The sequence below is a fragment of the Catharus ustulatus genome, chromosome 30 (genome assembly GCF_009819885.2).
Source record: "Catharus ustulatus isolate bCatUst1 chromosome 30, bCatUst1.pri.v2, whole genome shotgun sequence".
NCBI lineage: Eukaryota > Metazoa > Chordata > Aves > Passeriformes > Turdidae > Catharus > Catharus ustulatus.
This window is the reverse complement of record NC_046250.1, coordinates 169728-182230: the sequence shown is the minus strand read 5'-3', so window position 1 is coordinate 182230 and position 12503 is coordinate 169728. Positions and strand designations below refer to the sequence as shown.

The 12503-nt window shown below is 52.2% G+C and overlaps 2 protein-coding genes across 4 annotated transcripts in view; one reads left to right on the top strand and one right to left on the bottom strand.

The window, feature by feature from the left end:
- Positions 1 to 551: 551 nt before the first annotated feature.
- On the bottom strand, positions 552 to 3833 carry C30H1orf43 (chromosome 30 C1orf43 homolog). Its single transcript, XM_033082706.2, has 7 exons — positions 3687 to 3833; positions 3118 to 3219; positions 2810 to 2918; positions 2585 to 2638; positions 2172 to 2338; positions 1992 to 2050; positions 552 to 1602 (listed from the first exon to the last, which is right to left on the bottom strand). Exons 1-7 carry the CDS (start codon positions 3753 to 3755, stop codon positions 1404 to 1406), a joined length of 759 nt encoding a protein of 252 aa, XP_032938597.1. The 5' UTR covers positions 3756 to 3833; the 3' UTR covers positions 552 to 1403.
- Positions 3834 to 3897: 64 nt separating this feature from the next.
- UBAP2L (ubiquitin associated protein 2 like) overlaps positions 3898 to 12503 on the top strand; it is a 29514-nt gene continuing 20908 nt past the window's right edge. For all 3 annotated transcript variants that reach the window (XM_033082705.2, XM_033082704.2, XM_033082703.2), the window contains exons 1-6: positions 3898 to 3964; positions 7614 to 7743; positions 8228 to 8305; positions 9409 to 9519; positions 11680 to 11848; positions 12119 to 12214. In XM_033082705.2, coding sequence (XP_032938596.1) covers positions 7654 to 7743; positions 8228 to 8305; positions 9409 to 9519; positions 11680 to 11848; positions 12119 to 12214 — 544 coding nt within the window. In that variant the 5' untranslated portion in view covers positions 3898 to 3964; positions 7614 to 7653. The remainder of the gene's footprint in view (positions 3965 to 7613; positions 7744 to 8227; positions 8306 to 9408; positions 9520 to 11679; positions 11849 to 12118; positions 12215 to 12503) is intronic.

Below are 12503 nucleotides of genomic sequence, written 5' to 3'. Positions count from 1 at the left end.
TTAGGGCTCCTCATTGCCCACAGATCCCCAGAAAAGGGGATTCAGCCCCCAGGGTGCTTTGCCAGCTCTACTTCTCCAGGAGCCTTGCGCCAGCATCCCCATTTGCCTGGACGTGCAAAGAGCAACATTTGCGTGGCCTGGGGTTTAACCTGCACCAGGGCACACTGTCCCCACCTGGTCCCAGGACAGCTTCCATCTCCCCAGCTCCTGCCTTGTCTGATCTCCTGTTGCAATGAGGAGCTCTGGCTGTTTGGTACTGCCATGGCCCCCTGGAACGGCCACCGTGTTAATGGAATAGCTCGGTGTTAATGGAATAGCTCGGCAGTAACCGCACCCTGGTTACAGGTAACAGCCTCCCAGTTACTGTAAGGGTGGAACCCTGGTTACCATAACTACGTGCCAGTTACTGTCATGGTATCTCAGTTACCAGAGCAGCAATGGCAGCACGCTAGCTACCATCAATGGCATCCTGGTTACTCTGTAGCAGCTTCGAGAGGGATGCAGCTTAGAGATGGAGCCCTGCAGTCAGAGGCCGGTGGCACACATCCTACTTGAGCTAAACTGTCATTTTATTAAACAGTAATTAAAAAGTGCCGAGGTCTGTACCCTCCACTCTGTGTCGCCCATGCCACAGTGACGGGTGAGCTGCCGGCGCTGTCCTCAGCCTGACAGAATGCAGACTCAAGGTGGGGGCCATGAGAGCCCCAGGAGATCGGCAGACGCTGGCATGCGAGGCGCTGGTGAGAGTGGGAGCAAACACCCCCTTGGCAGAACGGATGGGACATTAAACACTGCTTTGTCCACTCGAGATGTCCCCAAATGCCCGGTTGCAGAAGAATGAGTAGAAACCTCAGCCCAAAGTGGTACCTTAGCCATGGTGCTAAGAACAGGCACCAAACTATTTCTACCCCATCCAGGCGCACAGGCAGGCTGGGCACAAAGGGCTGACAGCAGGAACAATGACGTCATGGCGAAAAGTGTTCACCCTTCGGAAAAAACAGACAAGTGGCTCCAGTGCCCAAGACCCACACGGACAGGATGGACAAACAGTTCCCGCCAGCTGCCGCAGGGAAGGACGGGTAAAGGGGAGTGCTGGCTGGGATCCATGTCTTTATAAATAAGCTCAAGCTCATGAGTTTATTCACAGGGTCCAAGACAGTGCAGGACTCAAAGCCTGGAGTGTTATAAGCCTGTGGTAGAGAAGGCCGTGGGGCTGATCCCCATGGGCTCAGCAGCTCCAGAATAGGCTCCTGGTGAGGGTCAAACTCCACTTGGAATGGAGCCCCTGCCGAGTGATGATCTCCAACGTGGTGTGAGGGGGAGATCTGAGGGTGCAGCTGGTTCCTCTCAGTGCTGCAGCCCAGACCCGCCCAGCATACCCACTGCACCAGGCTCCCGCACGCTCACAGGGTGCTCTCCAGCGTGTTGTAGTTGTCCTTGAAACTCTTCAGCTCCAGGAAGTGTTTGGCACGTTTGCTCTTCTGGCTGGAAGGAAGGTAGGTGACCTGGATGGTGCTGGGGTTGGAGACTTCAGGGGACAGAGTGAGGTCTTTCACTGCTGACTGGTGCTGCCGCTGGCTGCTGCCGCCCCGGGCCTTGGTTCTGCGGGCAGAGAAGAGGCACCATCACTGCTGCTGCTGCCCCAGAGGAGCCACTCAGCCTGTGTATCTGTCTGTCCAACACGAAGCAAATCTGCTTTTGTGATGAACAGCACTCACTGAGGTCTTGACACCTAAGGCCACTGGTTCTGTGCAAGTCCCTGACTCAAAGCAGTCAGGGACAAGCAGTAATGTCTACTGTGACCATGGAACAAACCCAAAATTGCAGTAACAGATGGACTGCAAGGGAGGAGTGAACCCAGAGGGACAGATGGGCACAGACAGCCCCCGTCTCAGATGATGGCTGTGCCCCAAAACTCATCTCTATTCACATCTTCCCACAGGCTGCTGGGGCCCAGGAACCCACCACTGCATCTGGGCAGCAGCACTCACATGTTTGCCAGTTCATTCAGAGCTTCCTCATACTTCAGATATTCCATTTTCCCAAAGACCTGGATACAAACAGAAAAGACCATGGAACATCCAGCCCAAGTTATAGTGTGACCTCAATCCCAGAGCAGGGCAGAGCACAGGAATGCCCCGTGGGGCCAGCAGTGCCCCAGCAGCACTCACCCCAGTGCCATAGCGGGCACTCTCATAGCCATCCAGCAAGGTGTCAATCAAGGCTTTGCGGATGCCTTTGAAGGAGGTGCTGGAATTCCGCAGTTCCAGCAGGTAGGCACAGAAGTTCTTCCCTATTAAAGACTTTGGGTAGCGGCCCTCTACTTGAAATGGGATTTCTGGAAAAAGGCACAACAGCTGAAGTGCAGGTAAAAGTGCTTGTGCTCATCCCCATGGTCAGGAATCACTGGCTGGATAAATTTCTATCCATGCCCACTGCCCCAGCACATGGGGCGAGCCAACTCACAGGCCACCAGCAGAAGTGACTGCTACTCCCCAGTGAGCACCTGCAGCCTCCCCATGGGGCTGCTGGCACCCTCATTCAGGGTCTCTGTGCCCCCTCCTGCTTCCACCTTGTCCCTTACCTGATGTCCTGATTGCATCCAGTGCCTTCATCCGGTACAGGTAGTTATAGCAGCCTGGTGAAGGGAAAGCACAAATTGAGATCTCTGCAAACTTTGGATGGAAGTGGGGAAGGGGAAAACAGGAGAATAAACACCATCTCATGTGACAGGACACCAGCATGAGCAGTCAAAGGTGTGACTTGGCCCCAGGGGAACAAGTGCAGGACGGTACCTCTGGCACAGTACCTGGTGTTTCCAGCTGCAGGAGCCGGCCGTCATCCTCTGCCAGCAGTCGTGGCTCATACTTGATGTCCTGCACCCTTGACAGTCGAATGTCAATCTCTTCCTTTAAATCCTGTACAGCAGAAAAAAAAACATTTACAGACCGCTCACTTTGTTTGTGGGATCAAAGGATAAAAACAGGCTCTAGATAAACCGCACCCTCCCCACCGCCTATCACTACTCTGAGGCAGCAGCTCTGACGCTGGAGCAGCTCCCGCCTGTCCCTTCAGGCATAAATGAGCCCGTGGCTGTAGGGAATGGAGAATACCCACCTTGGGTGCGTGCTGTCCCACAGGCACGTGGGGGCCACGGCGGGACTTCATGGCAAAGCGCATGATCTGGCGTTTCACGAAGATGAACAGCAGCACAAAGACCTGTGGAGCCACAGCAGGGTGAGGGTCAGGCATGCGCCGGGGGGGAGGTCTCACAGCCAGCCTGTGCCCAGCCCTCTAGCCCCCATTTCCCAGCCCCTCCGATCCCGGTGAGCACAGAGGGCTGTTCAGCCCACTGAGAGCCCCAGGGACACTCAGGTCAGCCCCATCCCTCCCAGTTTCTACAGAAGCTGCCACTGACATCCTCTCCCTGCCCCACCGACCCCAGGAGCCGTCCAGCCCAGCCCCACGAGGGCCCCGAGCCCGACTCCGAGGGGTTCCCCAAAGACAGTCCGGGACATGTCTCAAGGGAGCCTCATCGTCTCCTCGGGCCCGGGCCCACGGGAGCTCCACGAACGCGCCGGGATCAGCCTTGCGGGGGCCCCACAGACTCGCGTGGTCCGGCTCCGCCGATACTCCAGGCCTCACAGACACGCCAGCCCGTGCCGCCCCATCCCTCCGGCCCTCACCAGGCTGCCGTAAGCCATAACCAGCACGACGTTGACCCCCGAGAGCCAGTTGCTGCCGGCCCCCGCCATGCCCGGCCCGGCCCGCGGCCGCACAACATGGCGGCCACAAAGCCGCCCTGCGCCCACACCACGTGACCAGATGTGCGGATCACGTGACCCGTACGGGGCCGCCGCAGCGCCCCCGCGTACACGTCACGTGTTCGGCGCGGGCAGCCCCGCCCCGCCCGGTCACGTGCTGGGGGCGGGGTCGGGGGAGTTGTCAGTGCGGGCGGACCCAGGTAAAGTTGCGGCGGCGGCGGCGGCGGCTCCGGTACCGCGCGGCCCCCGAACCCACCTCCACCGGCTCCCGCTGCCGTCCCCCACCTGCCCGGCCTCGCCGCCTCCCACCCACCCGGCCCCGCTGCGTCCGGTGCCGCGGGGGCGGCTCTGAGTCCCGCCGCCGCCGCCGCTGGGCCCCGCGCGGCCTAGTGGGCCGGGCCGTAGCCGGGGGCTGGCGTAGCGCGCGGCCGCCGCAGGTGAGGCGGGCGGGCCGGTTGCGGGCGCGGGGGGGGGTGAAATGGCGGCCGCGGCCATGAGGGCGGAAGCGCCCGAACTCGCCCGCCTCTCCGTTGCGGGGCTGGCCTGGCGCCGCCGTGGGGGCTCCCGCCCGGCCCCGCCGGCGCCCTCCAATTCGGTCCGGTCCGTCGTCTCATTGTGTGCCGGGGATTGGGCCGCGGGGTCGGGCGGCTCCGACCCTGCCGCGCTCTTGAGGCCCGCCCGTCCCCGCCGCTGCCGGCGGTAACAATGGGAGCCGTGCTCCCGCCCTGCCGGGCTCCTTGCGGGCCGCCAGGCCCACTGCTGCCACCGCTCCTCGGCGGCGCCCCGGGGGCCGTGGCAGGGGTGGTTCCAATGCCCACGTGAAATTCCCGGGCAGCAGCGGTTCGGGGGTCCTGGAGGAGCCCCGCCCCGCGATTGCCGCCCTGCTCCACGTCCCTCCATCCCGGTCTGGAGGCTCTGCTTGCGCCCTCCGGCCCGGGAGTCTCCCCAGCAAAGCGCTGCCCGTCGATATCAAGTTGGGGTCTCTGACGGTATCTCCCTAAAAACTCGTGTCTTGCGTACAGGGAATGACTCGGTTTGCGGCCACCGTGCCTTTGCTCTGGGGAAAAACTAATCACACTGATAATCCTCTTTTAGGGTCCTCATTCTGCCTCATGGTGCAGGAAAAGCTTTGCCTTCTTTGGCCGTTTCTTTTGGGGCTTTGGAGCTTTTTGCACACGTTAATTAAGCTTTGTGGAAATGGGATGAAAATAACCATTTTTTTGTATTTAACACATCAGGGAAACTGAAAGAGGGATGTACCAGGGCAAGTGGCAGCCAGCAGGTCTGGCATTGCAGTGGGACCTACAGATCCTGGTTCTGAAACTGTAACTTACCTGACGTTTCTAATAAAATGAACAGTTTGTTACATTTTTGTATCCCCTCATTTTCTGGAGTCTCTGCGCTTTACTTGTGTAGTTGAGACTCCTTTTTAGGCCTGGTGGGAAGGCAGTGGTGTGGCCTGAGAAGGAAAAGGGGTAACAACAAATGTCTAATTTGAGTAGTTTTGACCAAAGGGTATTATAACTTGTAACTGTGAAACTTCTTGTTTTCCTTAAGTTTCCCTGGCCTGAGGTGTGAGCCCTGCTCCATTTAACTCTAGTGCTCCAGTGTGGACTGGTCACCACTCGCTTTGGCTGGAGCTTCTCTTGCACCTCTATGTGCAGGTTTGCTCTTTTGAGAGAAGAGATGAAATGCTTTTGAGAACAGCTTTGACCTGGGAAACTTGTGTGCAGCTGTGGGGCCAGCACAGGCATTCCCCCATTGAGGAATAAGTTACCAGTAGCCAAATCCTCTTTCCTTAAAACTGCTGAGGGGTCTGCATGGGGTCACCCCATCACCTGATGGCCTCAGCAGAGTCAGGGCCTGGCTGAGGTTTTTTTATCACAGATATTTTTCTTAGGGATTTTTTGCACGTTGAAGGACAAATGCTTGTGTTACTGGTGGCAGGGTGGAGCATGGCAGCTGCTGAACAATGCCTGGGCACTGCACAAGGTTTGGCTCAGTCTGCTGGACCTGCAACCCAGGGAAGTTGCAGGTTGGGTTCCTGTGGACACATGGAATCGCTTCCCTCTGGGCCTGTGGTTCTGCTGTCAAGTTGGTTTAATACAACAAATCGTGTGTGAAACTTGGAAGTGGAAGAAAGCAAAAATAAATGTATGCCATGGGAACAGAGCCTGTACAGAGGGGATGGCTGGGGACAGAAGACTTTTTCTGCTCTGCCTTGGCAGAAGTGCAGGCTTGGTGCTCTTCCCCTGTACCTCAGGGGCTCCTGGTAGCTGCACAGGTAGCTTGGATTGTTTCTTGATGAGGGATCTTGGCACTGGACAGCTGTAAAACTGTATTGTAAAGTTGCCATGAGGCATGGGTAGCTGTGAAGGGGGGATTTTGGATGTTTTGTGGGGTGCTGCAGGAGTAATTGCACAGAAACTTGCCTACAGAGAAATGCCAGGCCCTGGTGGGAGCAGGTGTGGGGGGTGTGTGTCTGGTGTAGAGGCAATGCTAGGGCCTCCCTGCTCTCAGGAAGAATTTCTCACCCCGTTGAGTACTTGGGAACCTCAACAGGATGTTCATTCCCAGCTTTTCTTGCACTACTTGCTTACACTGCTTCTGAGCTTCCCTGCTTGGCACACCATGTTTGTCTGTGCTGCCCTGCTCGTGTACAGCAGTGTTTCAGATCAGATCCTGCAGGTCTGCTAAGCTTTTCTCCCTTTTCTACACTGTCTGTGGCTCCTTCCCATGTTCCTTGTGTCTGCCTGGGGTGCAGCAGGGTCCCCCCCAGCAGCTGCTTTGGGGGAAGGCTTTGCAGTCTTAGTAATGAAATACAAAAATGTGATTTCAATGATTATTGAAATTTTAGGGGCTCAGAAGGTGGGATAAATGCTGTGGGATGTCTTGCATCTCACATCCTTTGTGGCTGGAGAGGGTAAAACCTCAGTGCTAATCCTTTTCTATCACCCTCTGCCCTGAGGCCCATTGAGGTTAGAAAACTGCTTGCTTTGGATACTCAAACTCTTTTTGGGATTTTTTGCCTCAAGCAGTGTTATCTAACAATGTTACTGGTTGTTATTCCTTGTAAATATCTTGTTCACTTGTTTTGTATGTTTTTAATCAAGAATACTAATGTATTCTTAATCAAGAATACTAAGAAAAACTTCATTATTCTAGTTTGAGGGAATAATTTAAATAAGCAAAAATAAGCACTTCTGTATGGGCAGGTTTTCATTAAAACAAAAATTCTGCAGACCTGTAGCAACACTTATTGCTGCAGCATTTTTGCTTCCCTTGCCCTGCTTTAAAGGCAAGACAGGAGAAGGGGAAGTAGCTAATGTGTCTGAGGCTCTGAGATGCTCTGTCCTCCAAGTGAAGTTGCTTTGAAGCTTTTTTTCAACCCTACCTGCTCCTTTTGATGGCCTCATCTTGGGCTCATGGCAGATCTGTGACCACTCACACATGTTTCAACAAGAAGTTGTTAAACTCTTTCCCTCAAGTCTGTGGAATGGCTTCAAACTGAAGGCGAGTCAATCTAGTTTACCTGAGAAAGAGATTTTTTTACTATGAGGGTGGTGAGGCCCTAGCACAGCTTGCCTGGAGAAGCTGTGGCTGCCCACCTCTGGATGTGTTCAAGGCCAGGTTGGAAGGGGCTTGGAGCTGCCTGGGCTGGTGGAAGGTGTCCCTGCCCATGGCAGGGGTTAGAACTGGATGAGCTTCAAGGTTCTTTCCAACCTGTGGTTTTAGGGGAGGGTGGGGATCTACAGCAGCCATTCTGCCTTGTGATTGCTCAGTCTTGGTACTGCCTTTTGTTTTTGGTCTCTAACAGTCCATTCTCTCTTCTCCCCTGCCCCACCACAGAGTTCAACCTTGTAAATACTGTTATTTGTATATACTGTAAATGATGACATCGGTGGGCACTAACCGAGCCCGGGGGAGCTGGGAGCAGACACAGACACAGAGCCAGACGCAGCACAAGCAGCGGCCACAGGTAAGGGCAGTGTCCATGGAAACCAGGTGGCTTGTAGGTGGAGACCTGGCACTCCTGTCTGGTAACAAACTCCCTTTGTGTCACAAGGTGCTGCTGACACTGAGGTTTCCATGTCTACCTCCAATTGGGAGGTGCTGCTGAGATTTGGTTTTACTTCTGTTTGTCCATTTGGCTGAGAAGCCACCTGCAGTGGGTCTTAGTGGTCTGGTGGTGGTAATGTCTGCCCCAAAACAGATGTGGTTTGGGTGGCTGCTCCTCATCTGGTGCCATGAGGCCATTTAACAGTATATCCCTTTCTTTCAGGCTCCTCTTCTTGCCCCTTTTTCATCTCACTTTCTCTCTGGAGTTTTCCTTCTCTGACCATTGTTTGTGCCTTCTCTTTGCTATACTGATTCTTTTCCAGAGCTTTTAGAGAACTTGAGTTAGCAGAATGGCCTTTGGAAATGTACTGCTCTGATGTGCTCTGTCTCTCTGATTTCTTTAGGCTACTGCAGAACAGATTCGACTTGCACAGATGATTTCGGACCACAACGATGCTGACTTTGAGGAGAAGGTGAAACAAGTGAGTGTGGAAAATGATGGTGAACTCTGACAGGAAGGCAAGATCAGTATTGGGGGTACTGGGGGACATGGGAGGGACACACCTGGCTGCTCCCTCAATTTCCTTGGACTGGCTTCATAAAGTTGTATCATAGCATGGATTGAGTCAGTAGGGATGTTAAAGGGTATCCAGTTCCACCCCTGTGCTATGGTTGTATTTTCCTCTGTCCTGAGTTCTTCCAAGCTTTGTCCAATCTGGCCTTGAGCACTTCCAGGAATGGGGAACCACAGCTTCTCTAGGCAAGCTGTACCAGGGTCTCACCACCCTCACAGGAAAGAATTTCTTCTCAATAGCCTGTATAACCCTGCCCTCTGACAATGGGAAGCCATTCCCCTGTACTGTCACTCCAGGCTCTTGTTCAGAGCCCCTTTCCAGCTCTCTCAGAGCCTCTTTAGGCCCTGGAAGGGGCTCTGAGATCTCCCTGGAGCTTTTACTTCTGCAGACTCAACACCCCCAGCTGTCCCAGCCTGGCTCCAGAGCCCTCTGATCATCTCCATGGCATCCTCTGGACTTAATTCAGCAACTCCTTGTCCTTCCTGTGCTGGACCCCAGAGCTGGGGGCAGCTCTGCAGGGGGATCTCAGCAGAGCAGAGGGGCAGAATCCTCCTGTTCACATGGTGTCCACACTGCTGTGGATGAGCCTAGGGCAGTGTTTCATGTGGCCAGGTCATTTTAACTCACACCCTGAAGTCCTTCTCAGGGCTACTCTGTCCATTCTCCCCTAGCCTCTGTTTGTGTTTGGCATTGCCTTGATGCAGGAGCAGCAATTTTTGTCTCGCTGAACTTTTAGTTTGTTTCTGCAGGTAACAATGTTATACTTAGAAAAGGAGGTTGTAGTGAAAGGAGGGGCATAGTGAAACAATGATAACACAAAAATTCACACCCTCAGTTGCCTCTGGTTGAGGAACATTTAAGCTTGAAAAGCTGGGGATATTCCATAGCCCTCATTTTGTTGAACGATTTCTGGTTTGGGATTCAGCTCACTTGCCCCCTGAGAGACCTATTGAGATTTTGGTACTCTTTTGGTTTGGAACATACTGACCATGATGGTGTCTTCTCTACAGCTGATTGACATCACAGGCAAGAACCAGGATGAGTGTGTGATTGCTCTGCATGACTGCAACGGAGATGTCAACAGAGCCATCAACGTGCTGCTGGAGGGCAATCCGGACACGGTAGGATTAGGTCCTGTAAATCTGGTGAGGCCTAGTTCAGTGTAACTGCATATTTGGAGGTGAGGCATCCAGTAATGTCAAGATAAGGAGTGCCACTATGGCTGACTAGTTCCATAGGAGCATGCACAGTGTGACTGTGACCTGGCTGCTGAGCACTGCTCTCTGTGGGCTTGCACAGGCTGGGAGAATGGCCCTAGGCTTGAAGGAATAGAGGAGAAAATATCAGAAGTAATTTCCTTCCTATTACTTTTGAATCTAAGTGGTTCAACAATAGTACAGTGGCATCTGTGTGTGCTTTCACACCAGTGAGTGTGAAGGAGCTTACCTTTCCCCATCAGGGCTGAGTGACCTGTATCAATAGGCAGGTGTGTGTCAGCTGTGGTTCCTTTCTGTCAGAGCAATGATGTTTTTATGTCTCTGGCCCTAAAGATTCATTTCTCAGTGATTTACTGACTGGCTTCTGTGCTGCTGTCTGTACCATGGTTTTGAGGGCCTGTTTCTTGGTTGTTGTTGTGGAGTTGGGCTTGGCTGCTGTTTCTCATGCAGATGCTTGTCTCAGGCAAGCTGAGGTCAGCCCCAAGAACAAGAGTGCTTGCTTAGAAGGAACCTTCCACTTGCATGCAGGGTGTAATTTCTTTTGTGATAAAGACAGCAGAGATGCAAGTACTGTTGCAGCCCAAGAAAAAGCCTACAAATGTGTTAACCACTGCTGATATCTCTCATCCTCCTGGCACTCTGATTTGGGTGGAGCCAACTCAACTCTAAGTTGAGTGTCTAAATATAGTTTTAGAATATTATGCTTATAATGCTTTAGCTCATTTTTTTTTTTTTGCCTGTGATAAGCCCTGGGGTTATGTGGGTGAGCTGGACACCTCAGAATAGGTTTTGTGTATTCCAGCTGCTCCCCAGTGTCCAGTTCTCTGCTTGCTTTGGTTTCAGACAAGTTCTGTACAATACACATATGCTTTCCTCCTTGTCTTTAGAAAACCCTTTCCATTGACAGCTGAATAAAATAGCTTTTGGAAAATCCTTTTAGAAAAGGGAATGGTAGGAAGGTGCATTGCTGAGGCACAGCTCTGCCACAGCTGTATTCTCCTCCACATCTCTTGTAATCAGTGACTTCTAGTCCAAGAACAAACCCTGGCTATCACAGGAAAGAATTTTTTCTCAGTAGCCTGTATAACCCTACCCTCTGGCAATGGGAAGCCATTCCCCTGTACTGTCACTCCAGGCTCTTGTTCAGAGCCCCTTTCCAGCTCTCTCAGAGCCTCTTTAGGCCCTGGAAGGGGCTCTGAGATCTTGCCATTAGATTAGATTTGGTTTAAAAAAAAAAAAAACATTTGCTTGAAAAATGTTTACTTTGAATATTGTAGTTTTAAAGTTTATTTCTGAGCCAGATACCTGTGGAGAAAGACTTTGGAAGCCTTGGGTATGATGGCAGTTTGTGCCACTGTGTTGTTGGGTTTTTGTCACTGTCCCTGCATGCTGCCATTCAAACCCAGTTGTCTGCCAGTTGTGTTTTCAGGTGATTGTCAATGACTTAAGACTATTTTTAATTGTTCTAACAGTGAGCAGCATCAGTTTGAGTGTGACAACACTGCAACTGTCAGCAAATACATGGGTGCAGGCCCATGGCAGTGAACTGGAGGCAGACTTAACATTTTGCAGTTGAACTTGCCTGTTGGTTAAATTCTGTGATCTTTCCTCCATCTGAGATGATACTTAGAGGAGTTTTGTTGATAATTTCGCATCTGAAAAAAGAACTTACCCCAAATGTTGACTGCAGATCACTATGAAACATTTACCTGGGTTATTCTGAGAGCTCTTGGTGACCTGTGTGAAATGGCAGGCTTTTTTATTTTTTGCCCTAAGCAAGGTGAATTTATCCATGCTTTGAATTCTAGAAAAGTATCATGACCTCTCTATTGAAGAATTTTACTAGATCTCTGCAGAAATAGAACTCATCTCTTGTTACTTCTATGCCAGTCAGCTGTAAGAGAGCTTGGCTCAAAGGAAGATGTGCCTTTAAAATTGTTCTGGAAACCATTTTTACGGAGACATCCGTTACATTCTTTGTAGCACGTTTGAATCTTTGTGTATTTGCACCTTTCATCGATCTAACTGTGATTATTAATTTCTTTCCCCTCTGCAACCCTTCAGCATTCCTGGGAAATGGTTGGGAAGAAGAAAGGTGTCTCAGGACAGAAGGAGAGTGGACAGACGGAAGCCAGTGAAGAAAGCAAAGAGAACCGGGAGCGCGAGCGGGATTTCAGCAGACGACGTGGCGGGCTGCCGAGGCGAGGCCGAGGTGCCACCCGTGGAAGAGAGTGTATGGACCTGCCCTTTCCTAACCCCAAAACCCTCCACTGAAGCACTCTGTGCTGCTTAACTGTCAGTAGAGCTTTTTGGGCAGACATATCTGTGAGGAAAACCCTCCCTGAGATGATTCTTTGCGTGATGCCCTCGCTTAAATCAAAAGTTCAGGGAACGTGTGGTGATGTGGTCCCCCCACACACTCACTGCTTTTTGGGGTTTGAGATGTGGTCCTGCTAAAGCAGGATGAGTCTTGAAATTGTCTTTGCATTGTTGTGCCTTTCAGTTCGGGGCCAGGAGAATGGACTGGATGGTGGTAAGAGTGGAGGATCTTCTGGAAGAGGCACGGAAAGAGGGAGGCGGGGACGTGGCCGAGGCCGAGGTACACACGGGATGTCAGGTCCCCAGGGGGTGGGAGGAAAAGAATTGCAGAAGTGTATCTATCTCCCATGAGGTTCCAAAGCCTCTTTGATGGGAGGACTTGCCAAACTGAGATGCACTTGATTTTTCTGTTCTCATGCTTACTTTTAGTGCCTGCATGTTGCTTTCCCATCTTAAAGATGCTAGCACCTAGTTTTTGCATCACATCCATGGAGTTAGAAAAAAAAATGTTTTATTACAGAGGTGGGAAGTTAAAAAACTCAAGGTTGACTATTTTAGCAGGTGGGCCA

What these genes read in the sequence shown, in the direction of transcription:
- C30H1orf43 (XM_033082706.2), bottom strand. Translation starts at nt 3,755, where the DNA reads ATGGCGGGGGCCGGCAGCAACTGGCTCTCGGGGGTCAACGTCGTGCTG. An exon ending in TTATGGCTTACGGCAGCCTG is followed by an intron (nt 3,220 to 3,686) that starts GTGAGGGCCGGA and finishes GTGGCTCCACAG; the next exon opens with GTCTTTGTGCTGCTGTTCAT. An exon ending in CTGAATGAACTGGCAAACAT is followed by an intron (nt 1,603 to 1,991) that starts GTGAGTGCTGCT and finishes CTCTGCCCGCAG; the next exon opens with AACCAAGGCCCGGGGCGGCA.